Source organism: Rutilus rutilus (assembly GCF_951802725.1).
Source record: "Rutilus rutilus genome assembly, chromosome: 2".
Classification (NCBI taxonomy): Eukaryota; Metazoa; Chordata; class Actinopteri; order Cypriniformes; family Leuciscidae; genus Rutilus; species Rutilus rutilus.
In genome coordinates, this window is record NC_140210.1 from 48,943,268 (window position 1) to 48,969,448 (window position 26,181).

General features: G+C 41.5%; 1 protein-coding gene across 2 annotated transcripts in view; it reads left to right on the top strand.

Annotated features, from left to right (window-relative positions):
* LOC311283377 (complement C3-like) overlaps positions 1 to 26,181 on the top strand; it is a 345,048-nt gene that overhangs the window by 307,046 nt on the left and 11,821 nt on the right. For both annotated transcript variants that reach the window (XM_084397732.1, XM_084397733.1), the window contains exons 34-41: positions 17,638 to 17,740; positions 21,869 to 21,957; positions 22,062 to 22,204; positions 23,685 to 23,891; positions 24,010 to 24,070; positions 24,338 to 24,421; positions 25,654 to 25,857; positions 26,061 to 26,136. In XM_084397732.1, coding sequence (XP_084253858.1) covers positions 17,638 to 17,740; positions 21,869 to 21,957; positions 22,062 to 22,204; positions 23,685 to 23,891; positions 24,010 to 24,070; positions 24,338 to 24,421; positions 25,654 to 25,857; positions 26,061 to 26,136 — 967 coding nt within the window. The remainder of the gene's footprint in view (positions 1 to 17,637; positions 17,741 to 21,868; positions 21,958 to 22,061; positions 22,205 to 23,684; positions 23,892 to 24,009; positions 24,071 to 24,337; positions 24,422 to 25,653; positions 25,858 to 26,060; positions 26,137 to 26,181) is intronic.

Here is a 26,181-nt window from a genome sequence, read left to right on the forward strand (position 1 = left end):
AAACACATTTGCAGCAGCAAAGAAAGCTAAAGTGAAACGAGGTCAGGTGATGATGGTTACCTGTTGATGGTTTTATAATCATCATGAAATAGACTGATTCACTGAGGTAATTTGAATCTAACAACTGTGTTGTACCAATAATATATTCTCATCACAAACCCTGTGTTACTGCAGCGTGAGGTCCAACAATATTATAACAATCAGTTAGAAGATTTTAACAAACATGAACATGAAAAAAGAATCCACTGTGACACACAGAGATATCAAAAATCAGCACATGAATCTCAACAAGGGTGACATTATATATATATATTTTTTTAGATAAACAGATTAATTCATAACATCACTGAAAAGCTACTAAATGTCACAAAATAAAACAACAGCAAAAAATAAAAGCACATATTTAGAATTAAAATAACACGACAATTCAGCTGCATAATTTATTCATGTTGCAATGCATGCTGGGAGTTTTGTACAATGATGGTACCCAGCATGCATTGCAGCAAGGTACTTTAGATTGTCACCATTGTTGAGATTCATACGTTGATTATTGATGTCTGTGTTTGTTATCAAATTGTAATTTTTCGTGTTCATGTTTGTTAAAATCTTCTAATTGATTGTTATAATATTGCTGGAACTCATGCTGCAGTAACACAGGGTTTGTAATGAAAATATATTATTGGTACAACACAATTGTTAGATTCAAATTACCTCAGTGAAACAGGTTACTTCATGATGAAACCATCAACAGGTAACCATCATCACCTGATCTCGTTTCACTTTAACTTTCTTTGCTGCTGCAAATGTGTTTGACAAACACACTGTCACAGCGGCCAAAAAAGATAAAACATATAATACGAGTTAAGAGCCCAACTAATGGAAACACTATTCACTGTTATGGTGACTTCAAATGAAACATATTAGAGTTAAACCTCTGTTAATTCTCAATAAAAACTTCTGTAGACTTCTGACAGAAATAAAGTCAGTCTGGTTAGTAATAAGTGAAGCTGGTAATGCTGTTTGTGGAGTTGTTTAATCCTCCTCTGCTGAGATCTTCACAGATTTAATGTCTTCTTTTCTCTTCAGTTGATTTCATCTGAGGCTGTGGCTGAAGTCAGTTGTAGTTCTTGTGCTTCTGCTCGTCTCTTTTTTCTGTTCTCTTCTTTCTTTCAGTGATTCTTTTTGTTAACAGGCTAAGATGACTTCATATTTAATATACACAGATTTTGTGGCTCAGATAAGGTCCAGTTCTGGTTTATTTCTTTGCTCTTGGCTGACATGTGGCATTGCTATGGCCTGCTTGTGGCCCTGATTTGGCAAACAGGAGTGGCCCACCCAAGTGCCGTAATTCCACGCTGGATGTGGGCCGGATCTGGGCCGACACAATGTTGCTATGTGGGTATTGTGGTCACAGTTTGAGCACACAGTGAGAGCGCTGTGAGGTTACACTTTTTGATCACTGTGAACTCAGATTGCTGACGGTGTGACCACATGGTGACATCACTGTGAGATCAAAGTGTTGACTGGGCAGGTAGCAACATTGTTTCGGCCCAGATCCGGCCCACATCTGGCACTTGTGGAATGCGGATCTGGCCCACATGCAGCAGAGAATGACGGCACTTGGGCGGACCGCTCCTGTTTGCAAGATCTGGGCCACAAGCAGTCCATAGCAACCCAGTCAACACAATGAAAATTAGGTTGACGTCTAAACATTTGATGTCAGGATCCAACTTCATTAAACAACTCCACAAACAGCATTACCAGCTTCACTTATTACTAACCAGACTGACTTTATTTCTGTCAGACGTCTACAAAAGTTTTTATTGAGAATTAACAGAGGTTTAACTCTAATGTGTTTCATCTGAAGTCACCATAACAGTGATTAGTGTTTCCATTAGTTGGGCTCTTAACTCTTATTAGATCTTTTGTCTTTTTTGGCCACTGTGACAGTGTGTTTGTCAAACACATTTGCAGCAGCAAAGAAAGCTAAAGTGAAATGAGATCAGGTGATGATGGTTTCCTGTTGATGGTTTTATAATCATCATGAAATAGACTGCTTCACTGAGGTAATTTGAATCTAACAACTGTGTTGTACCAATAATATATTCTCTTCACAAACCCTGTGTTACTGCAGCGTGAGGTCCAACAATATTATAACAGTCTGTTGTCACCATGATGGAGATCAGTATTTGCTTTAGTTGGTCTCTTGACCCTTGACTTTATAATATTAGTTTCTCTCTGGCTGCTAAGTGTTTATGAAACACATTTATTATGGCAAGAATAAGTGAAGAGAAATATGATCAGGTGTTTATGGCTGTTGAAATGATGCCATAATCATTCTGGACATGTCTGATTCTCTGATGATAACCTGTATAAGCTTTGAATTTATGGGTATTTAATATTTTTCATATGTCTGTTAATCTACAACATGAAATCTGTAATCAGTTATTCTGAAGAATATTGAAATCATATCGTCGCTGTCCGATGAAAACCGCGTATGTCCATTTTGCCGATTTTGAGATTTTTCGACGGATAGAATGTCCAGGTTCATTTCCATATACAGTATGCTTCACATATCTAAATGACCAATGAAAAGTTGTGAAATCATGTCATCTGATTTTCACGTATATCCATTTGGTGTCAAAGCTGTCAATCACGCCGCGTATCTCCCGCCCTGTGGAGGCATCTCGCCGGTCTAAGCGTCTCTGGAAGCTCCGCATTGGATAGCCGAATAATTCTGTGAGGTAAAGTATCAGCAAACGTTTGTTTTTGACAACTGTTCAAGTTCATTATATATTCGCAATATATTCACAACTGTTATTTACCGGTAAATGGTCTAGACGAAGTAATTGTCACTGTTTATTGTGGAGATGTTAACGCACGGGTCTGTTAACTTAAGCAATACTATAGTCTAATATTTTTCTGACTAATAAATTACTGACACAGTAAAGGGTAGATTTAAATAAAGAATAACGAATTTTAAATAAAGAAAAACATAATTTAAATAAAGAAAAAAACTAAATTTAAAAAAAAGAAAAAATGAAATTTAGCCTAATAAAGAAAAAACGAAATTTAAATAAATAAAAATGACATTTAAATAAAGAAAAAACGAAAATTAAATAAAGAAAAACCCGAAATTTAAATAAAGAAAAACGAAATTTAAATAAAGAAAAATAAAATTAAGTTAAATTAAAAACGAGATTAATTTAGATTGATAACGGCTAAAAAGGCTATAGCCATGTTGGGTCCGTGTACTTTTTCGTTCATTCATTATTCTATTTCGGAATGAAAGATGAAATGTAAAAAAAAAGGGTGCAGCTTGTTTTTTTTTTTTTTTTTTTAAAGAAAAAAAACAGAAATGGCTGTTTTTTTTTGTACATAGCATAGCCTACTTTGTTATGATTTTAGTATCATGATTAATAAATGCACGCACAATTATCCGTGAACTTGATTTGAAGCCTTTCAACTTGTTTGTGCAAAATTCAGAATTAAATGAATGTGCAGCAATTTGTACAAATAGAGTCTGTAGGTCTACTACTATACTGTTGAAAGTATGAAAAGTGAACAGCACGAGTAATAGGATGCCACATTTGAGACGGGTCAGACATGATTTTGACCACTTCATCAAGTTTTGTTTTGTGAATTTTGAAAGTGAATTTCGTTTTGTATAAATTGTATCTTATTTTTAATACATTTTTCATCAGCCAATTGCCTGTAGTGGATTTAATATATAAGCAGCAAATATATAGCAGACAATATAATCATGGAGGCGCCCGCGCGGTCACTTGCATTGCACGTTAAGCGCATCTCATCCTAACTTAACGAAACTCAGTGTATGCCTCACACAGACATGAGAATGACATCCAATACACAAAGCTTGAAAATTCTTTAAACGAAATAATTCAAAACGAAAAGAAAAAGGCTACTCTCTGATTATGTATGATTATCATAGCCTAGCCTATTTTGTGAATTGTTCATTCCCGGTTGGCATTGGCACACATTTTGCTGCCCTTACAAAAGTGCCGCTCTAGGCAATTGCCTAGTTCGCCTATAGGCTGGTCAGCAATGAGTGTATTTATTCATTGTCCCTTCATATATCATATGAAGTTTGCAAGAGACATTTAAACTGAGACGTATTTAATAAACTGAGCGTAGCCTATTCATCTGTCAATATGAAACGCGACTTGGCCATTCTAATGATCGGAAGAACGCGTATCGACCACCGTTACTGTAAAATATGCACGTATGTCCATTTAAACTCGATTTTGGTCAAATGTGGACTATATCATTACACGGGCAAGAATATGGTTACATTTAAAGATGCCGTACCAAGTATGACAACGCTACGTTCAACTGCTTTTGAAATTATGGTGTTTTTTTCACTTCCTGAAAAGTAACCGTTTTGGACATACGTGAGTTTCATCGGGCAGCGACAATATAGTGCATTAAAACATTTTGAACGCCTGCTTAACTCAGACACAAACATCAACAATCAGCACATGAATCTCAACAATGGTGACAATAAAAAGTTTCATGTCACAATGCATGCTGGGTTCCAGGATAGTATAAAACTCCCAGCATGCACTGCTGCATGAAAAAAAAATTGGCACCATTGTTGAGATTCACGTGCTGATTGTTGATATCTCTGTGTTTCTACTAGTTGTGGGAAGTTTAAATTTTACTGATTCTCTTGTCACTCTTGTTCTCTTTTGATATCTCTGTGTTTCTACAATACATTGTAGCTCTGTTTCTTTGGTTGTGCGTAATGTGTTAAAAAAAATCATCATTGTAACTCATTGCTGTAGTTTAACAGTGCTAATGAAACACTTTTGATGATACTTGACTAAACTCTGAATGAAACTTTGGTTCTTAGACTTCATTGAATGAACAGGTTAAATTATGATTTTGGCATCATAATCAATACAACTGCAATCATTCACTAACCATGTGTGTATGCACATGAGTGACATGCAAAAACATAGTTTAAGCAGCCAGAGATAAACTAATGTTAAAAAGTCACGAGTCCAAAAACCAACTAAAGCAAGCACTGATCTCTATAATGGTAACTTCAACCAAACATTTTCAATTAAACATCTCAATAACAACTTCTGTAGATGTATGACAGAAATAAAGTCATACTGGTTAATAATAAGTGTAATAATGTGTAATGGCTGGAAGTCAGTTGTAGTTCTTGTGTTTCTCTATTTTCTGTTCTTACACTCTAAAAAGAGATGTGTTAAAAATAACACGTTGTGTCAGTTTTAACACATGTAGTGAGTGTGCTCAGGGACAACACATGTTGTGTCAAATTTAACACAATAAATGTGTAGTCATTTTAACACAAATTGTGTCATTTTAAAAAATAAAGCGAAAGGGCCAGATGCAATAATATTAACCATTTAATCAATAGTCGAGGACAGAATGCATGTGCACACAAAGTACAAAACAATGTTTCAAGCTCAATGACTGGACAGACCCACTGTACTGGACATTATTCAGTTATTCACGCTTCAACTCCTAATTGATAATGCTGCTTTTGAGAAAGTTCATGAAGAGATAACAGTTAAGAGAGTTTGCACTTTGAACTTAATTAAAATGTAGTAATTGACAAAATGTTGTATATAAATAACTTGTATTTACACTGGCCTGTTTGTTTGAGAACATAGCAAACACTGCATACCATTCACAGTGATGGTGAGTGTCGGCACTCAAAATTATGAGTTGAAAACAACACAACCTGTAAAAAGAGATGTTAAAAATGACACATGTTGTGTAGATTTTAACACATGTAGTGTGTGTGCTCAGGGACAACACATGTTGTGTAGATTTTAACACATGTAGTGTGTGTGCTCAGGGACAACACATGTTGTGTCAAATTTAACACACAACCTGTGTTGATTCTTAACACATCTCTGTGTTTATAAGGACAACACATTTTGTATTACCTTTAACACAACTAATGTGTTATTCCTCTTACACAGAAGTGTGTTGAAACCTTTTACACACTAATGTGTTATAGTTACACAACTTGTGTCAGATATGTGTCACATGTGACTGTAGTCGGTGTGTATTTGCCAGAGTTACTTCCTGTGTTTTTACAACTGAGTGTCTGGATGAACACTGAAACGTATTGTTAACTTGTGTTTATGGAGTCCAGTGACGTTTAATAAAGAGTTTGTTTGAACATTTGGATGGTTTAGACATAATGAATCTACATAGACAAGCTCTTATTGAGAATTAACTGAGGTTTAGATGTTGAGGTTTCACTGAATGTTTTATTGAAGTCACCAGAATCGTGATTAATGGCTCCTTTATTTGAGCTCTTGACCCTTTACTCTTCTTTTAATTTTTCTCTGGCTACTTTAACTGTGTTTTAATAAAATACATTTGTTATGGTGAGATAAAATATGATCAGATGTTTCTTGATGATGTCATAATCAGCAAGTGCTGATCTGATCAAGTTTATGAGTATATACATTTATTTATGTGCTGTTAGTTATAACAATCTTGTGACACTACATCATACTATCCATAATAAAAAAGAATGTTTGCTTAAAAATTTAATCTGCAGCAGAAACTAGTCAAACACACACATCAAGAATCAGCATATGAATCTCAACAATGGTGACAAACGAAAAGCTTCATGCCGCAATGCATGCTGGGAGTCATGGATGAGATTTGTACTATGGTGGCACCCAGCATGCATTGCGGCATGAAGCTTTATGTTTGTCACCATTGTTGAGATTCATACGCTGATTCTTCATGTCTGTTTGATACAGGGACGTGCGGTCAGGGTAGGCAGGGTAGGCAGTGCCTCACCAAAGGAAATGTTGACATTACATTTATTAATTCCAAGAACTTTATTAATTCACCACATTATTAATTGCATTTATTTTATTCCAAATATTAATTTTTGTAACAAAAATTTTCAGGAATACACATATAATATACTAATTTTGCCATTGTTTGCTCCTAAAACCATTGTTTCATGCAGGAAATGCAAGGCCATGGCCATTGAGGCAGAGGTTAGCAGTGCCTCTTTGGTCCATAGAACGTAGTTTACGTAGGTTTGCGCATGCGCAGTCAGTTCTCATGCTGTCTTGAATTATCAACTTTGAGGCAGAGACCGAGCTTGCTTCATGTCACGTGATCCACTCGCTCTCACTCAATCCGCGCTTCCCGATCTAGCGGCGCCTAGCGTTGGCTGTCAGCAGGCCCGGGGTGGGTAATCGGGAGAATTCCCGGTGGGCCGCTTCACTTTTGGGCCGGTCGAGGATTTTCTTTTTTCACATTTGTCACGTTAGTTACATTAGGCTACACACGTTCGGACGTTCCGCATTCTGACACCGCAGCGCGCAGCCTCTGCATGGGTTGTACCATGTGAGGGAGTTCTCCCCTCCCCTCCTATAGAGTTGGTTGGGTCCATAGCCCGTCTTTTCCAAAACGTTTTCTCAGGAGTAGGCTAACGTACCGCGGCACCGCCGGCGCCTACCGATAGCTGGGCCGCTCCCTACCATAACGCGTCAGGGAAGATGGATGGGAGGAAGAGGCCAGGAGGTATGGAAGCTTGTTTCCGCCACAGAATAAAACATTTTAAAAGATAATTGCGACTTTTTATCTCGCAATTCTGTCATTATTTTTTAGAATTGCGTGAAATAAAGTCGCAATTGCGTGTTATAAAGTCAGAATTGCGAGATATAAAGTCAGAATTGCGTGAAATAAAGTCGCAATTGCATGTTATAAAGTCAGAATTGCAAGATATAAAGTCAGAATTATGTGAAATAAAGTCGCAATTGCTTCTTATAAAGTCTAAGTGAATTATTATTTAACCTGTCCTTTACATTATTTGTTGAACCATATACAAACTACAAGTGACTAGGCTGCTTGTCGGTTCGCTGACACCGCGCCGCCTCCCTCTCTTAACGTTACTGTGTCCCGCACAAAACAGCATTATGTGCATTAGCCTCACATATGACTGACTTTGCTGTATGCAGGCAGCGATGTGATGATGCCTGATATGAACTTGGGTTGCTACATTAACTGAATGAATATATAAACATATATGCCACATTGATAGGTCACAGCCTACCCATGACAATATTTCACCGCACGTTACTGGTTTGATATCATAGGCTGTAAGGCTCTGTACGAGCTGTGTATTTAAAAACTAATTAATCTTTTTAAATGTCACTTTTTAAATATTACACATCTTTCAAATATTAAACTCTTGCTTAGCAATCCTACATGATGATAATATTATCATCTAAGTATATTTTTCTCATGATTATTTCTGCTGTTTCAAATGTGCAAAATAAATACACATTTACAGCAATCAGAGAAAATGTCTCGGTTACGGATGTAACCCTCGTTCCCTGAGTAGGGAACGGAGACGTTACGTCGGATGACGACGATTGGGGTTTCGCTTAGAAGCCTATCACCTTCGAGTATATAAAACGAGCCAATGGCAATGAAATGCCATGGGTCTGCGGAATTTGCATAGCGTATCTCTGCCCACCGCAGGGGGTAAATAAGGAAGTACGCTGGCAACATGCAGATATGTCTTCGCTGAGGAGTCGAAACTGGACCCAGGCGTTTTTCAGCGATACAGCGGAAGTGGCAGGAAGACGTAACGTCTCCGTTCCCTACTCAGGGAACGAGGGTTACATCCGTAACCGAGACGTTCCCTTTCGTGGTCACTCCGAGTTACGTCGGATGACGACGATTGGGGTTCCAGTCTAATCACGCCACCTCGGCTGTCATCCAGTGCCCTGCGTAAGTCTGAGCTCCCTGTTGTGAGACTAGCACGAACAAAGGAGTCCTACCTAACACAGGAATACCAAGGTACACTGGGAAGCATATCTCAGGAGAAATATACAATTACGCCCAACCATTAAGGGGGGGACTTGAGAGACACATATGATCCAGAGGGATGCATATGGAGTATCACTGAGGTGTCCAGCCGCAGGTGGAATATTTAAACCCCAGTGGTGGCAAGGTGGCTTGCCAAGGGAAAGACACACGCTCAAAAGAGACTTACAGTGGAATACACATGTGGGGGTCGCCCAGAGGGGGGACCATGCACATGGAGGCACCTAGTCAAGCGCAAAAGCTGCGTTATGGCAGATTGGCATAACTCAGGCATTGACGTAACCAGTGCTGGAGGAAACTCAGAGCTTATCAGACTCACCTGAGAAGATAATCGCACGTATCCCGTCCGTGGAGAGGAATGGCGAGCAAGCGAAGACACCTGAGCAGAATCTAGTACCGGCTGGTTGAAGCGAGTACATGGGAAGAAACTGGCTCTACTCGGAGATTATAGAATCTCGCGAATGTGTTGGGTGTCGCCCAGCCTGCAGCTCTACAAATGTCTGTTAGCGAGGCGCCATGCGCTAGAGCCCAAGAGGAAGCCACACTATGAGTGGAGTGGGCTTTCACACCAAGGGGGCATTGACGACCTTGCTGCTGGTATGCCAAAGCAATGGTATCCACTATCCAATGAGATAACCTTTGCTTTGAGAGAGCCTTTCCCTTCAGCTTCCCACCATAACAGACAAAGAGCTGGTCTGAGGTCCTGAAACACCGCGTTCTGTCTACGCAAGCACGAAGGGCGCGTACTGGGCAGAGCAGTGCCGAGGCTGGGTCTGCCTCCTCCAAGGGCAGCGCTTGCAGGTTCACCACCTGGTCTCGAAAGGGTGTGGTAGGAACCTTGGGCACGTATCCAGGCCGGCGTCTCAGGATCACGTGAGAGTTAGCCGGCCCGAATTCCAGGCACGCTTCGTCAACCGAAAATGCCTGCAGGTCCCCTACCCTCTTGATGGAGGCCAATGCAATCAGGAGCGCTGTCTTCATAGACAGGAACTTAAGCTCTACTGATTGCAAAGGCTCAAATGGAGCACTCTGCAGGGCAGTTAGAACCACTGAGAGGTCCCAAGAGGGTACGAGGGGAGGACGAGGAGGATTCAGTCTCCTCGCTCCCCTCAGGAACCTGATGATCAGGTCGTGCCTTCCCAGAGACTTACCATCAACTGCATCGTGATGTGCGGCAATGGCAGCAACATACACTTTCAGGGTGGAGGGAGACAGCCTTCGCTCCAACCCTTCTTGCAGGAAGGAAAGCACGACACTGATCGGGCATTTCGTGGGTTCTTGATGTTTAGAAGAACACCAGTTGACGAAGAGGTTCCACTTCAACGCATAGAGATGTCTCGTGGACGATGCTCTAGCGGAAGTGATGGTAGCCACCACCGCAGGTGGTAGGGTACTCAAACCTGCCTCGTCCCGTCCAGGAGCTACACGTGGAAGGTTCCAAAGATCAGGACGAGGGTGCCAAAGGGTGCCCCGTCCCTGAGAAAGGAGGTCCTTCCTCAGAGGAATTGGCCAGGGAGGTGCTGTCGCGAGGAGTACAAGTTCGGAGAACCAGGTCCGGTTGTGCCAATACGGGGCAACCAAAATGACCTGCTCCTCGTCCTCCCTGAAGGAAGGCTCACTGGGGGAAACGTATACTTGCGTAGGCCCCGCGGCCAGCTGTGCGCCAGTGCATCCGTGCCGAGCGTGCCCTCGGTCAGGGAATAATACAGGTCGCAATGGGACGAGTCGTGGGAGGCAAACAGGTCTACCTGTGCGTCCCCGAACTGATCCCAAATCAGCTGGACCGACTGGGGATGGAGTCTCCATTCTCCAGCGAGAGGCCGAAGCCGAGACAGTTCGTCGGCTGCCTGGTTCAGGTCTCCCGGGATATAAATGGCTCGAAGCGACCTCAGATGCTTCTGACTCCATATGAGGAGGTGGCGAGCGAGTTGCGACATACGGCGGGATCGTAGACCACCCTGGTGGTTGATGTACGCTACTGTCGCGGTATTGTCTGAACGGACTAGTACGTGCTGACCCTTGAGCAGCGCATGGAAGCGGTGCAGGGCGAGACGTACAGCCAGCAACTCGAGGCAATTGACATGCCAAAGGCGCTGGGGTCCTGTCCAGGAGCCCACGGCAGCTTGTCCATTGCACATGCTGCCCCAGCCCGTGGTGGAGGCATCTGTTGATACAACAACATGCCGGGAAACTCGTTCTAGGGGCACTCCGGCCCGTAGAAAACTGAGGTTCGTCCACGGGGTGAAGGTCTGACGGCAGGCTGGAGTCACTGGGACTCCAGGTGTTGCCATGCCCACCTCGGGACTCGATCGCGAAGCCAAAGCTGAAGCGGTCTCATATGAAGCAATCCCAGCGGCGTTACTGCGGCTGCGGATGCCATATGCCCCAGGAGCCTCTGAAAAAGTTTCAGTGGAACCGCACTCTTGCCCTCGAACTGACGAAGACAAGTCAGCAGTGACTGCGCGCTCTCGCTCGTAAGCTGCGCGCACATGGCGACCGAGTCGATCTCCATACCGAGAAAAGAGATCCTCTGCGCGGGGCAGAGTTTGCTCTTCTCCCAGTTGACCCGTTCGAGGGGAACAAGGGCTGCCTCGACGACCTTCGTAAAGACGCGAGGAGACAGGGCTAGCCCGAAAGGGAGAACCGCGTACTGGTATGCCTGCCCCTCGAAAGCAAACCGTAGAAACGGTCTGTGTCGAGGTAAAATGGAGACATGGAAGTAGGCGTCCTTCAGGTCGATCGCTGCAAACCAATCCTGCGGCCGCACACACTGGAGGATGTGTTTGGCCGTTAGCATCTTGAACGGCAGCCTGTGAAGGGAGCGGTTCAAGACGCGCAGGTCGAGGATTGGCCGTAACCCACCGGACTTCTTGGGTACAATGAAGTAAGGGCTGTAGAAGCCGGACTTCATCTCGGCTGGAGGGACAATCTCGATCGCACCCTTCGCCAGTAGGGTGGCGACCTCCGCTCTCATGACAGGGGCATTGCCACCGACCATAGTGAAGCGGACTCCCCTGAAGCGGGGAGGAGATATCGCGAACTGAATCGCGTAGCCGAATCTGATGGTTCTCACGACCCAGCGGGACAGTCTGGGAAGCTCTAGCCAGGCCTCCAGAAAGTGCACCAGCGGGGTCATACGAACCACAGACGTACCGTCGGCGGGGCAGCGAGGTGGAATGACCGGCACCGGCGAGGGTGGCATAGCGGCCCTGTGCGGGGGCACGGTCATTAACCGCGTCCTGCCAGAGGAGGCCAGGGGAGGGCGCGCGTCCCACGGGGGCGTGCTCTGGCAAGGGTCTGGCGACAGAGGGGGATGAGAGGAGCGTGGCCCGTGGGCGGCGCGTGCTGTCATCCCGCACCTCTGGGACAGAGGAGGGCGGCAGTGGCGGGACCCGAGGGTGGTGCGCACTGCGGCCCTCGGACTCTGTCGGCTCAGGATTGGGGGATTCAATTCTGTCTTTAACCACATTAGGGTACTGCTCGTCGTTGTACGAGCAGCGGGGAGTGGAGAACAAAAGATTCTCACCCGGCCCTCCACCGGGGGAAGGAGTGGCCCTGCTACCAGCTCCTGAACAGAATTGAGCGCCAATCCTGAGCAGCCCGTCTCAGGGGCGCCGCTTGGCCTGGCGTTTAGCGGGCCGCGGGGCCGGAGAGGGCTGTGGCGCCTTCCTGCGGCTTCCTCCACGACGCGGATGAAGATGAGGCTGCTGCTGGGGCCGTGCGGGAGGGGCGGGAGCCGCGGGAGGGTGCCCTCAGCGGCGAGCAGGCTGAGGATTCTGTGCCGACGGCTGAGCAGCAGCGGAGCGTCGGGGCAGAATGTGCTTGATCGCCTCAGTCTGTTTCTGGGCGGTCGAGAACTGCTGGGCAAAGTCCTCGACGGCACCGCCGAAAAGGCCGGCCTGGGATATGGGAGCATCGAGCAGACGAGTCCGCTCGGGCTCACGCATATCGGCCAGGTTCAGCCAGAGATGTCGCTCCTGGACCACAGCTGTGGACATCACCAGACCCAGGGAGCGCGCGGTCACCTTCGTCGCTCGGAGAGCGAGGTCGGTGGCGGCGCGCAGGTTCATCGAAGAGCCCTGGGTCTGTCCTACCCTCGTGCATGTCACGGAGCATCTTGGCCTGGTAGACCTGCAAGATGGCCATGGCATGCAAAGAGGCAGCTGCCTGTCCCGCCGCTCTGTAAGACTTCGCCACCATAGTAGACGAAAATCTACAGGCTTTGGATGGGTGCTTAGGATCACCACGCGATGAAGCGCTTGTCGGACACAGCTGCATTGCGACAGAACGTTCGACCGGGGGAATCCCAGTGTACCCACAAGCATCAGCCTTATCGAGGGGAGGAAAGGCGGAGAAAGCCGACGAACGATCACGGGAAGACATGGGGGCCTTCCAGGACCGCGTGACTTCCTCATGCACTTCCGGGAAGAATGGTATTGGGGTTGGGCGGCGACGAGTGTCAGCGGCCGCTCCCAAAAACCAATCATCCAGCCGCGAGCGCACTGGATCGGGTGGCGGGGACCACTCGAGCCCAATGGCCGCGGCTGCCCGGGAAAGCATGGCAGTCAGCTCGGGATCAGACTCGGGCAATGCTGGCACGCCCGAGGGCGGCAACACAGCCGAATCCTCACTTCCCGAGGACTCATGCCCACCTTGTGATGCAGTGATCGACATTGCATCCTCTGCTGGAGCTCCAAACGAAACACGCGGGGCCTCCGTAGAGGGACCAGCGGTCTCAGTTTGAACACTCGCGGGTACCGATGCTGAAGAGGGGCGTGTGGACCGTGGACGTATCGGCGGTGTGCTCCACACAGTCACCCTCAGGTCACCCCGGCCACCAGCCGAAGTACTAGCTCTCGGGGAGTCAGTAGATCGGGGTGTGGGTAGGGGGACTCTCGCTCTGGTGAGCTCATTGAGTCTCGACCGCAGCATGGAGATGGTCATGTTCCCGCAGTGAGAACATGAGTCATCCACAAACGCTGCTTTAGCGTGATCAACGCCCAAACACGCTAAGCAGAGATTGTGCCCTTCAGCAAAGAATACATCGCGACCACAACCAGAAGTGCACGGGCGAGGCATCTTTAAAAAGACGTGCCGCGTGCAATGCTCTTTTTGTGAGAGGAAAACTCTGTGGATGTTGAAGCGAACAGGGAGAAATCACACTAACTGTCAGATCACTGACCAGATCAGCAGGGTAGTGTGCACTCGCTGAAATCGCCGTCACACCAACACCGGAGAGCTCGCTCGTCTCGAAGGAATTGAGAAGAATAACTCAGGATTTTTGGCTTGCGTGGAGTGGAGAAGTTCTCGGCTCCGAAGCGAAAACATATCTGCATGTTGCCAGCGTACTTCCTTATATACCCCCTGCGGTGGGCGGAGATACACTATGCAAATTCCGCAGACCCATGGCATTTCATTGCCATTGGCTCGTTTTATATACTCGAAGGTGATAGGCTTCTAAGCGAAACCCCAATCGTCGTCATCCGACGTAACTCGGAGTGACCACGAAAGGGAACTAATGTTAAAGAGTCAAGGGTCAAGAGCCCAAATAAAGCTGACACTAATCACGATTCTGGTGACTTTAAATGAAACATTCAATGAATCGTCAACACCAAAACCTGTTAATTCTCAATAAGAGCTTCTGTAGACGTCTGACAGAAATAAAGTCAATCTGGTTATTAATAACAAGTGAAAGCAGCATTTGAAAAAGACATTTTCACAAGATGTGATTGGCTGCCAAAAAACACCCGTTAATCTTTAAGTTTTCATGAATTAAGATTTAATTTATTTATTTTAATTTATTTATTTTATTTATTTTAGAGCATTTTATGGGATACCATATAAAATATACCTAGAATTTTTTTCATAAACACAAACTCTCCTCCACCCAGTACTATTCTATCCAGAGTTACATTTTAACAAACATAGTGTGTTAAAAATATACACGTGTCAAAATACCATCTCTTTTTAGAGTGTATGTTCCTCTTTCCTTCAGTGAATCTGCTTGTTAATATCAGGTGTTCATCACTAATGCTCAACAATCACTTACATATTCACTTAATTATCTCACTGCAACACTGTCTCAATGTTACTTTTACTCTTTGTAGAGTGGAATGACCTGTGGGGTTGAAAGGGTTAACAGTGTGAGATAAAAAGACACACCCACAAAATGTATTTTAACAGTAATAAACTGTAAGTTATAAAACAGGTATATACTGGCAACACTGTTGCCAGTAGTTTACTGTAAAATTTATTTTTTTGGGTCACCATTGTGCAGAAGAGTAGAGCCTGTGCTTCAGTCCAGGAGAAGATCTATGAACATTGATAATAAACTGCATGTTGCTTTGATTAACAGGCAGTAACTGTGTATTTGTGGTCCAGTGGAAATCTTTTTATGTTCTACAGTTTTTTAGTGGTCTCAAATGAAATAAGTTCATAGTAATACTTACTATACATTTTTGTTAATACAAATAAATGACAGTTGGTCAATTTAAGGCAGTTGGTTTCTGCAAGTGAAATTAGTCAACTTGAGCATATTTACAGTAACATACTTTAGATTACAGTAAATAACTGGCAACAGTTTTGCCAGTATTTTACTGTAAAAAAACCTGGTAAGGTCTAAACAGTGTAGGTGGATGTGATCGGGGAATTTGGCTGTTAAAAATATAACATTTAAAGCAACTTAAATTAACGAAATGACTCAAATAAAGATTCGTTCATTTTGATGAACGAGATTGAACAAGAGAGTCAGTAAAATGATCCAAACTGAGAGGGCGGGGCGGGGCGGGGCGGGGCGGGGCGGGGCGGCGGCAGCGGCAGCTCCGCAAATCATATAGCCTATTTTGTGAATTGTTCATTCCTGGTTGGCACACATTTTGCCGCACTTACAAAAGTGCCGCTCTAGGCAATTGCCTAGTTAGCCATATGAACGTGCCGGCCCTGGCTGCACCACAAATGTATTTATTATGTCAATACTTGATTAACTATCAAAGCTTGTGTTTGAAACCATATGAATGTTTAAATTCTGTTAATAATTCTTCCTCATTTTCAGATCCTAAGTAAAGGTCAGATTGTTCAAGCAGACAGGTTCAAGAGGAGAGGACAAGCTCTAGTGACTCTGTCTCTACCTGTAACCAGAGACATGGTGCCGTCCTTCCGCTTTGTGGCTTATTACCATGTGGGCTCGTCTGAGGTGGTGTCTGATTCAGTCTGGGTCGACGTGAAGGACACGTGCATTGGAACGGTGGGTTAACCATCACAAGAAATGTTTGAAATGCTCATCAACTAGATCTGATTCAGTGTCTCTCGTTTTAACAGCTCAAGCTTCAGGTGAAGGACAAGATGAATACCTATGGCACAGGAGATAAGGTCAGGCTGCAGATAACTGGAGATCCTGGAGCTAGAGTTGGGCTGGTGGTGGTTGACAAGGCTGTGCATGTCCTTAACAAGAACAGACTCACTCAGACTCAGGTGAATGACCTTCTTCAGACGTCATTGCGAAAACATCTTATCTCCCCGTTTCTGGCATAAAACGCACATAACTGGTGTCTTTTTTGCACCTTCAGATCTGGGACGTCATAGAGAAGCATGACACCGGCTGTACAGCAGGAGGTGGAAGGGACAGTATGGGGGTTTTCAGTGATGCAGGTCTGATGTTTGAGTCACGCACTGCAGGAGGAACCAACATCAGAACAAGTATATATGTATATTTGTAATTTCTTCAATTTTAATAAAAATACCAGTATATTTTATTTTATATTTCACTAAAATGAATCCATAGGGGCAGTTTCCATGAACATACAATTGAAATAATTTTCTACAGATTTATGAATGTCTCCAGTGTTTATTATGTTAACTAATTTAAGTTGGTATAATCGGCGCTGGAAAAGCACTGCACCAAGTTCAATTGTAGTGAATTCCCTCTCACACATTAGAGTGCCATATGCTAATTTCATTCTAATTAAATTCCCTCTAGCGCCGGAGTGTCCCTTCCTTTCAAAGAGAAGACGGAGATCACTGGGTGAGAATCTGCTCTTATGATTCGACCCTTTTAAAGATTAAACATGTTTTTAAAGTTCATACCTCGCTGTTGTTTTTCTATCATTGTGGCTTGAATGGAATATGTATTAAAATAAAGTTAACATAATCTTGAGGATTATCAGAATATGCTAGTAATGATCCAGCCATGATGTCTACAGAGCCCGTTAAGGGACATGGTGGGGAAAAAATATGAGATGGGAGGAAAAATATTATGACAATACTTTTGCATTATCTCACAAATGTATAGCATTCCCCCAATAAACTTTCAGAAAATAAATGATTGGTAAATCAGTGCATACACTGTAAAAAATAAAATCGTAAAAAAACGGTCAATGACTGTCAGCTACGGCTGCCAAACAAAAACCGTAAAAATAAAGTAAAATATCCTAATTTAAATGGTGCAAGAAACTTTTACAGAAAAACACTGTTATTTTACAGCTATTTCCTGAATTATTACGATCAAACACTTTCACTGTAAAAAAATCCCTCAACAATCATCACTCAATTAATCACTTAATTATCTCATTAACTTTAACACCACTTCAGTGTTATTTTAACACTCTGTAGAGTGGGACCATATGTGCTCTGAGCAGTGTTGATTTAACACTGGGGATTTTGCTGTGTACATTTTTACTTGACTTTGTAAAACTCAAACTTGTTTACAAAATTGATTGTTTGTCCTTTTGTTGTATTAGGTCTATTCTGTCACATTTTTATCTGTTACAACAGGTGATGATGATGATGACTATTATACAGACTCTGATGAGATCGTGTCACGTACTCAGTTCCCTGAGAGTTGGCTTTGGGAAGAGATTGATCTATGTGAGAATTGGTGAGTAGGAGACTTTTAGACAAAAGCTGTCATTTGAGCAATGCTCTTGCTCAACTGCAATGCTCTTCTGGCTGGACTTCCATCATGTGCAACTAGGGCTGGGCGATATATTGCACGATATTGTTATGCGCATCTCATCAGTAAAGCCGGTTCCTTGATTAGTAGTAAATCGCCTTCACCTGCTTTCAGATGGAGCGGCATTTACTACAAAGAGCCGTAGTTAACTGACAAGCTGAGCCATATCGCATTAATATCGCGGACGTATCGCCAGCGATAATTAATGCGATATGGCTCAGCTTGTCAGTTAACTACGGCTCTTTGTACACCGCAAAAACTCCAGTGTTAAATTAACACTCCTGGGAGTGTATATGAACACTCAAGAGCAGTGGTTCCCAATTCCAGTCCTCGTGACCCACTGCTCTGCACATTTTGTATGTCTCCCTTATTTGACACACCTGAACCAGATCATCAGCTCATTAGGTGAGACTCCATGAACTGAACTGAGTGTGTGTCAGATAAGAGAGACATACAAAATGTGCAGAGCAGTGGGTCACGAGGACTGGAATTGGGAACCACTGCTCAAGAGTGTTGAAGTTAATGAGATAATTAAGTGATTAATTTAGTGATGATTGAACATTATTGAAGACACCTGATGTTAACAAGCAGAATCACTGAAGGAGAAAATCTCAAATTGTAAGCCACCGTTATGGCGATCATTGTTTGCTTTAGTTGGGCTCTTGACCCTTATATGTTTACTTTAGATTTTGTTTGGCTGTTGTATCTGAGTTGTAACTGACAGATGAGCAAAGAATAAAGTGATCTGATGGTGTTGGTTATATTATGACATTCATCATTTGAACTTGATCACTGAACTCATTAAGATCCTTCTTTCTGACTTCGATTTATGTTGTTGGTTACAGCATAACTTAGTGATGTTACGTTCGTGAACGAATCGTTCTTTTTGAACGAATCCTTTAGGTGAACGAATCGTTCTCGTTCACGTAATCAATTGACTCATATTTCTCGTTCACTGAAATCCCTCCCTCCACAGCAGCGCGGCGCTATTAGCAGCGCATGCGCAGCTCAGTGAACCGGTGTTTTCAACCTGTCAAAGAATGAACCTCGAGCCAATAGCCTTCGAGTATGAGATGTGACGGAGCATGTGATTTGTTGGATGTAGTGAACGAATACGCCCTTCACTGACTGACCGAGTTGCTTTTGAGTCTGAACCATAGGTCTGAACGAGAGAGAGATCTTATCGTTTGTGTAGCCTACGAGTTGAACGAACTGGTATGTCGTTCATGAACGAAAATAACCAGTTGTTTGAACGATAATGATGGTGAACCGATAGAGCTAGGTTTGTGTAGTTAGCATGTTTGCATCATATAATCAAATTTACACTTTACCATTGTAATGAAAACAGGTTAATAACGCAATATATTGGTTAAACATAACAAAGACAAATTAACATCGTCATTTTTTACTTGGTTCGAGCTAAGGGGGGCGCACTTGACTGTTTACTTGATTTAAATTTACACTTCTCGTTACCTGCTTTTCTTATATTTTGGTTGTGTGTTTTAGTCTTAGTTTTGTGGTATTTTGCACTTTGAACAATTTACTTGACTACTTGTGTTCATTTTGTATTATCAAAATGAATTCATTACGTTTTATTCATGTATGCACTTCTCTAAAAACTAAAACAAACCAAAAAAATATGACAGTATTATAGGTCTCATAACGTCAGCAAATAGCATTTCAGTTCGGGCTGTGAAGGGGCATGTATTTGGTTGGATCTACTGAACGAATTTGCCTATCACTGCTGAGATCGCTCTGTTTTGAGTCTGAACGATAGGGAGAGATCTCGTTCGTGAACGAATTGAACTGGTACTTTCGTTCGTGAATGAGAGTACTGGGTAGATCGGTCATTTAGCATGTGATTTAATCTCATTCAAAGCGCAGAACATAGGTGTGCACATATAATTGTTTATATTCATATTCAACATACAGAACATCAACGTTTAATATAATCCCAGATTTATGAATGTGTGTCTGACTAAATAATTAAAATGTTAATATTATGCAAGAAAACCTTGGTTTGGTCATCTGAACCACTTATTTAGACTTATGTTATTAATTTAGTAAATAAGGCACACATTTTAACAAAGCCAAATCACTTTTTTTTGTAACAAGTAAATACGTTCATTAAAACATAACATAAAATACACTCTTTTTCGCCACCTGCTGCAGTATATATCTAATATGAAGAAATTATCACTGAACGAATCAGTGAACGAGTCTGAACGAATCATTTTGGTGAACGAACTGAAAATGAACGAGTCTCTGAAAAGAATCAAACTTTCCACCACTAGCATAACTGTGAATCTGCATAAATGCCCAGAATTTTTGATATAATATAAAGGATTTCTTAAAAGTTGTTTAAAAACAAAAGTTGTTTAAGCACACACAGACATCAAGATACAGTCTATGTATCTCAACAATGGTGACGAGCAGAGTATTCAATTAGGAAAAGTAAATTACATAGACAATTCAGATCATAATTTATTCATACCGCAATGCATGATGGAAGCCATTAATGAGTTGTGATTGGTGGCAGCCACTGCAACATGCTTTATTACTGTCACCATTGTTGAGATTCACAGGCTGATTATTGATGTCTGTGTTTCTATATGAATTTATTTGAAAGTCTTTTGATCAGAACAATGTTTATTAAATATTTTGGATTATAAGAAAAATACTGATAATCATATGCTGTAGAATCACAGAGCTGTTGCTAACAAGTTAAACCAAACTATCTCAATAAGTTTCATTTTACAGATCACAGCATGATTATGTCAAAACATAATCAGCACTATCAGATCACACTTTACTTTGTTCATTTAACTGTTATGAATGAATAACAGCAGACAAACAACAGTAACATTTAAAGTAAACATATAAGGGTCAAGAGCCCAACTAAAGCAATCACTGATCACCATAATGGTAACTTACAATTTGTGATTTTCTCCTTCAGTGATTCTGCTTGTTAACATCAGGTGTCTTCAATAATGCACAATCATCGCTAAATTAATCACTTAATTATCTCATTAACTTTAACACTCTTGAGTGTTCATTTAACACTCATATTTTAACACTTTACACTCTTGAGTGTGGACTCATATACACTCCCAGCCCCAGGAGTGTTAATTTAACACCGCTCCATCTGAAAGCAGGTGATGGCGATTTACTACTAATCAAGGGAACCGGCTTTACTGACGAGATGCGCATAACAATGTGATGCGATATATCGCCCAGCCCTATGTGCAACCAAACCTCTACAAATGATTCAGAATGCTGCAGCTTGTCTTGTCTTCAACGAGCCCAAAAGGGCCCACGTCACTCCTCTCTTCATCACTTTGCACTGGCTACCTCTCGTTGCTCGCATCAAGTTCAAGGCATTGACGCTTGCTTACAGATCTATCACAGGCTCAGCTCCCTCCTACTTTCACTCACTCCTATGAGTCTACATCCCTACCAGAAGCCTACGATCGGTCAACGAGCGACGTCTCGTGGTTCCATCACAGAGAGCCGCAAAATCACTTTCCAGAACATTCTCATTCACAGTTCCATGCTGGTGGAATGCTCTCCCCACCCTCATCCGGAATGCAGAATCCCTGACAACATTCAAAAGACAACTGAAAACCCTTCTCTTCCGTGAGCACTTATCCTCATAAAAAAAAAAAAAAAAAAAACGTTCCTTTTCCTTTATATCCTACCTTTCCTTTTCCCTTATGTCCTCGCTTATGCTACTCTGACCAATGACTGAACTTCGTATTTTGAGCACTTCTTGCGTTGTTTTTTTGCCTCTTCACGATGACTCGCTTAATTTAGTCCTAATTTGTAAGTCGCTTTGGACAAAAGCGTCTGCTAAATATCTAAATGTAAATGTAAATGAGCATCGTTCACACCACTAGTGACTCATAGCAAGTAATTTATATTATCTCATTTGTCGAGAGTTGTTGGTGACGTGTGTGTGTGTGTGTGTGTGTGTGTGTGTGAGAGAGAGTCTGACGATAAAAAAACATTAAAAGAGTACTTCAACAGTCTTCTTGTATTTTCCTCATATCTCAGTCCAGCACCAGTCAGAGATAAAGAGATCTACCTGAGAGACTCTATTACTACCTGGCAGATCTTGGCTGTCAGTCTGTCACCAACACTTGGTAAGGTGAAGCTGCAAACACAGGATACATGGTCTGAAAATCATCATCATCATCCAGGAGCTGCTGCTTTAAACCCTTCTGTGTGTCTGTGTTCCTCCTCAAAGGCATCTGTGTGGCAGAACCTGAGGAGCTGATCGTTTTTAAACCATTTTTCATTGACCTCAAGATCCCTTATTCAGCTGTGCGCGGTGAACAACTGGAAATCAAGGCCATTATTCACAACTACACACCAAGGAATCTGAAGAAGGTACACAGTAAATTCCACAGTGTTAAATCAACACTGCTCAGAGCAAATATGGTCCCACTCTACAGAGTGTTAAAGTAACACTAAAGCGGTGTTAAAGTTAATGAGATAATTAAGTGATTAATTGAGTGATGATTGAGTATTATTGAAGACACCTGATGTTAACAAGCAGAATCACTGAAGGAGAAAATCATAAATTGTAAGTTACCATTAAGGTGATGGGTTTATGACCCTTATTATTATATTGACCCTTATATGTTTACTTTCAATTTTACTGTTGTTTGTCTGCTGTTATTGATTTATAACAGTTAAATGAACAAAGCAGAGTGTGATCTGATAGTGTTGGTTATGTTTTGACATAATCATGCTGTGATCTGAAAAATGAAACTTATTGAGATAGTTTGGTTTACCTTGTTACCAGCAACTTTGTGATTTTAACAGCATATGATTATCAGTATTTTACGTATAATCAAAAATATTTCATAAACATTGTTCTGATCAAAAGACTTTCAAATAAATTAATTTAGAAACACAGACATCAATAATCAGCCTGTGAATCTCAACAATGGTGACAATAATAAAGCATGTTGCAGTGGCTGCCACCAATCACAACTCATTAATGGCTCCCATCATGCATTGCGGTATGAATAAATTATGATCTGAATTGTCTATGTAATTTACTTTTCCTAATTGAATATTCTGCTTGTCACCATTGTTGAGATGCATAGACTGAATCTTGACATCTGTGTGTGCCTAAAATAATTTTTTTTTGTTTTAAACAACTTTTAAGAAATCCTTTATATTATATCAAAAATTCTGGATATTTATGAAGAATCACAGTTATGCTGTAATCAACAACATAAATCGAAGTCAGAATTAAGGATCATAATGAGTTCAGTGATCAAGTTCAAATGATGAATGTCATAATATAATCAACACCATCAGATCACTTTTTTTCTTTGTTCATCTGGCAGTTATAACTCAGATACAAGAGCCAAACTAACTCTAAAGTAAATATGTAAGGGTCAAGAGCCCAACTAAAGCAAACACCCATCACCATAATGGTAACTTACAATTTATGATTTTCTCCTTCAGTGATTCTGCTTGTTAACTGCAGGTGTCTTCAATAATGCTCAATCATCACTCAATTAATCACTTAATTATCTCATTAACTTTAACACCGCTTTAGTGTTACTTTAACACTCTGTAGAGTGGGACCATATTTGCTCTGAGCAGTGTTGATTTAACACTGTGGAATTTACTGTGTAGATTGGATTTGATATTAAAATAATACTTTAAGATTTATGTTATACATTAAAACCATGTTCATCATAAAAACTATTTCTGCAGAAGTCAAATCATAGACATATCAGAAATATCCTCCATCATCACACATTTCATGTTCATTTGAAATGCATTTACTTTGGAGGAAGTTTCCTCTAGATATTGAAGAGATTTGTGTCTCGCTCTCCTGTTTTCACAGGTGCGTGTGGAGTTTATGGAGACAGAAAATGTTTGCAGCTCTGCCAGTAAGAAAGGCAAATACAGAACAACAGTAAACGTTGACAAAGACTCCAGCATAGCGGTTTCATATGTGATTATTCCCATGACGCTGGGACATCATGATATTGAGGTGAAAGCTTCAATATTTGAGTATGAGGATGGCGTGAGAAAGACCTTGAAGGTGGTGGTACGTCTGATGGCAAATTTTCATTTCTGTCATTTTTTATTTGTCATTAATTAATTTAATAATCAATAGATATTTGTAAAATTTTCGAATAGAAAAACTCTTTCTCTCTCTCTCTCAGTCTGAGGGTGTGCTGACTTCATTACATAGAGATAATGTGGAGCTCAATCCTGTTAAGAATGGTGAGATTTACTGTGAACCACAAATTAACACTGCTGTGTTATACTTGCATTATACAACATTACACACATTATACTTTCAGCCAATTATGAAAAAAAAAACTTTTCTGAATATCATTATAGTTCGAGTTAATCAGGAGATCTGAATGAACTCCTACACTTTTGTAGCTACTCCTACTCTTACTCACCAAAAGCGTAAAAAAATTCACCAACTCATTACTCTTCCTCCATCTTCCTCTTTTTCTTTGTTTCTCATCCAAAATGGAACAGGGGAAACACCTATAGTTATTAAAGCTGAAACACCACCTGATCTTGTTCCAGATACACCTGCTATCACCTACATCTCAATTACTGGTAGGGAAAAATATGTTATGAATGTGTAATGATTATTTCTTAAAGGTTGTATGCATGTTTTTGTTTAAAGAGAGATGAAGCTATATACAATCGTCTGATGGCATCCATCTGTTTCTACTCTTCCAGGAGTTTTTGTAGTAATATTTGAAGATTGTACCGCAGTACTTAATGCTCGGGCTGGTTTCTTTCAAGATTTTATTCTCTGCTTGTGTGGTTTAAGTTTAAGCACTTGATTAAAAATCAGGTGTAAATGAAACCAAGATGCATTGTGATCAAAACCACATTCTGAACAGATGATTTAATACACACAAATATCCCATAAATGACAGTATTCCACTTGCTCACTCAAGCGAAGTTTTAATTTCTTAAAAACTTTGTTTCTCATTTTTCTTCACTTGTAATCCCTATTAGCACACTTTACTGTGAGAATGTTTGTAAAGCAGTGCATTGCAATTGACCTTAGCACTAACATTTTGAATTATCCTTTGATGTTTTTAAAATATGTAAATGAAGAAAATATTTTAATATAACCTGTAAGAATATAAAAATGTCATTGACAGTTTTAGCAGGTAAGTGCAATCTGATCTTAACTCTTTCCACGCCATTGAGGCACTTTTCCATCTTTCCATGTTTTCACTGTTACACTTCTGAAAGAGTAGAGAGAGTCTGCTGATCAAAACACATTCGAGGAAGATGCAGAAACATGCAATATCATATGTAATCATATGCATATGTAAAATAACACTATCATCAACATTAAACAGCATATAAATCAAAACTGCCCAAAGTTACTGAATGAAACGAGCTTTAGGACTGTGAAGCTTTGGGGGTGCTGATGGACTCGATCTACTCCATCTATGATTTATCTTTCCGAATCCGATCCGAGCTTTTTGCTCAAATTGTTGCTCTTTTTTTTTTTTGCAGCTAGAATATATATATAAAAAATTTTTTATTGTTTTTTTTTATCTGGTTTGTTTAAAAGCCAATGGTCTGTTCTTTCTTTTGATAAATTGCATGTTCAGATATTCATATAACAAAGTATTCTGGGGGCCATGAAACTTTTGTGAAAATGTTTAAAAACGCTGTTGGGCAAAGAGTTAAAGAATTTGAAACTGTCTAGATACAAAAACAAATAGTGTTGAGAATGTTACATACAAAATATTCCATCCTGACGAAGATAATAAAAAAAAAAACTGAATTCTCAGCCTGCGTTCCCTCTTTCCTTCTTCCAGGTGAAGAGATCTCTCAGACAGTGGAGCAGGCCATCAGTGGAGACTTCATGGGTCGCCTTATTGTCCAGCCCAGTGGTGATGGAGAGCAGAACATGATCACTATGACTCTACCTGTCATTGCTACTCATTATCTGGACAGCACCAATCAGTGGGAGACTGTTGGAATAGACCGCCGTAATGAAGCCAATAAACACATCAACACAGGTCAGCAGGACAAATATAAGGTCAATTCAGGTTTATTGGGACACATTTTGCCACTAAGATGACTAGGAAAATGTCTCCCAATCAACCTGAATTCACCTCTAAAGAAAATGAAATAAAATCAAAAGCACACTCAAAGATGCTCTCATGAAAAATGCGGAAAATATATGTAAGTAAATATTATTTTTTATATTTTGTGTATGAAGGTTATCAGCAGCAGCTGGGTTACCGTAAACCAGATGGATCCTACACTGCCTCGATAGACAGGCCGAGCAGCACATGGTAGTCATTTTTTGTTTCATTTCATGCCTGATTTCTCCTGTCTTA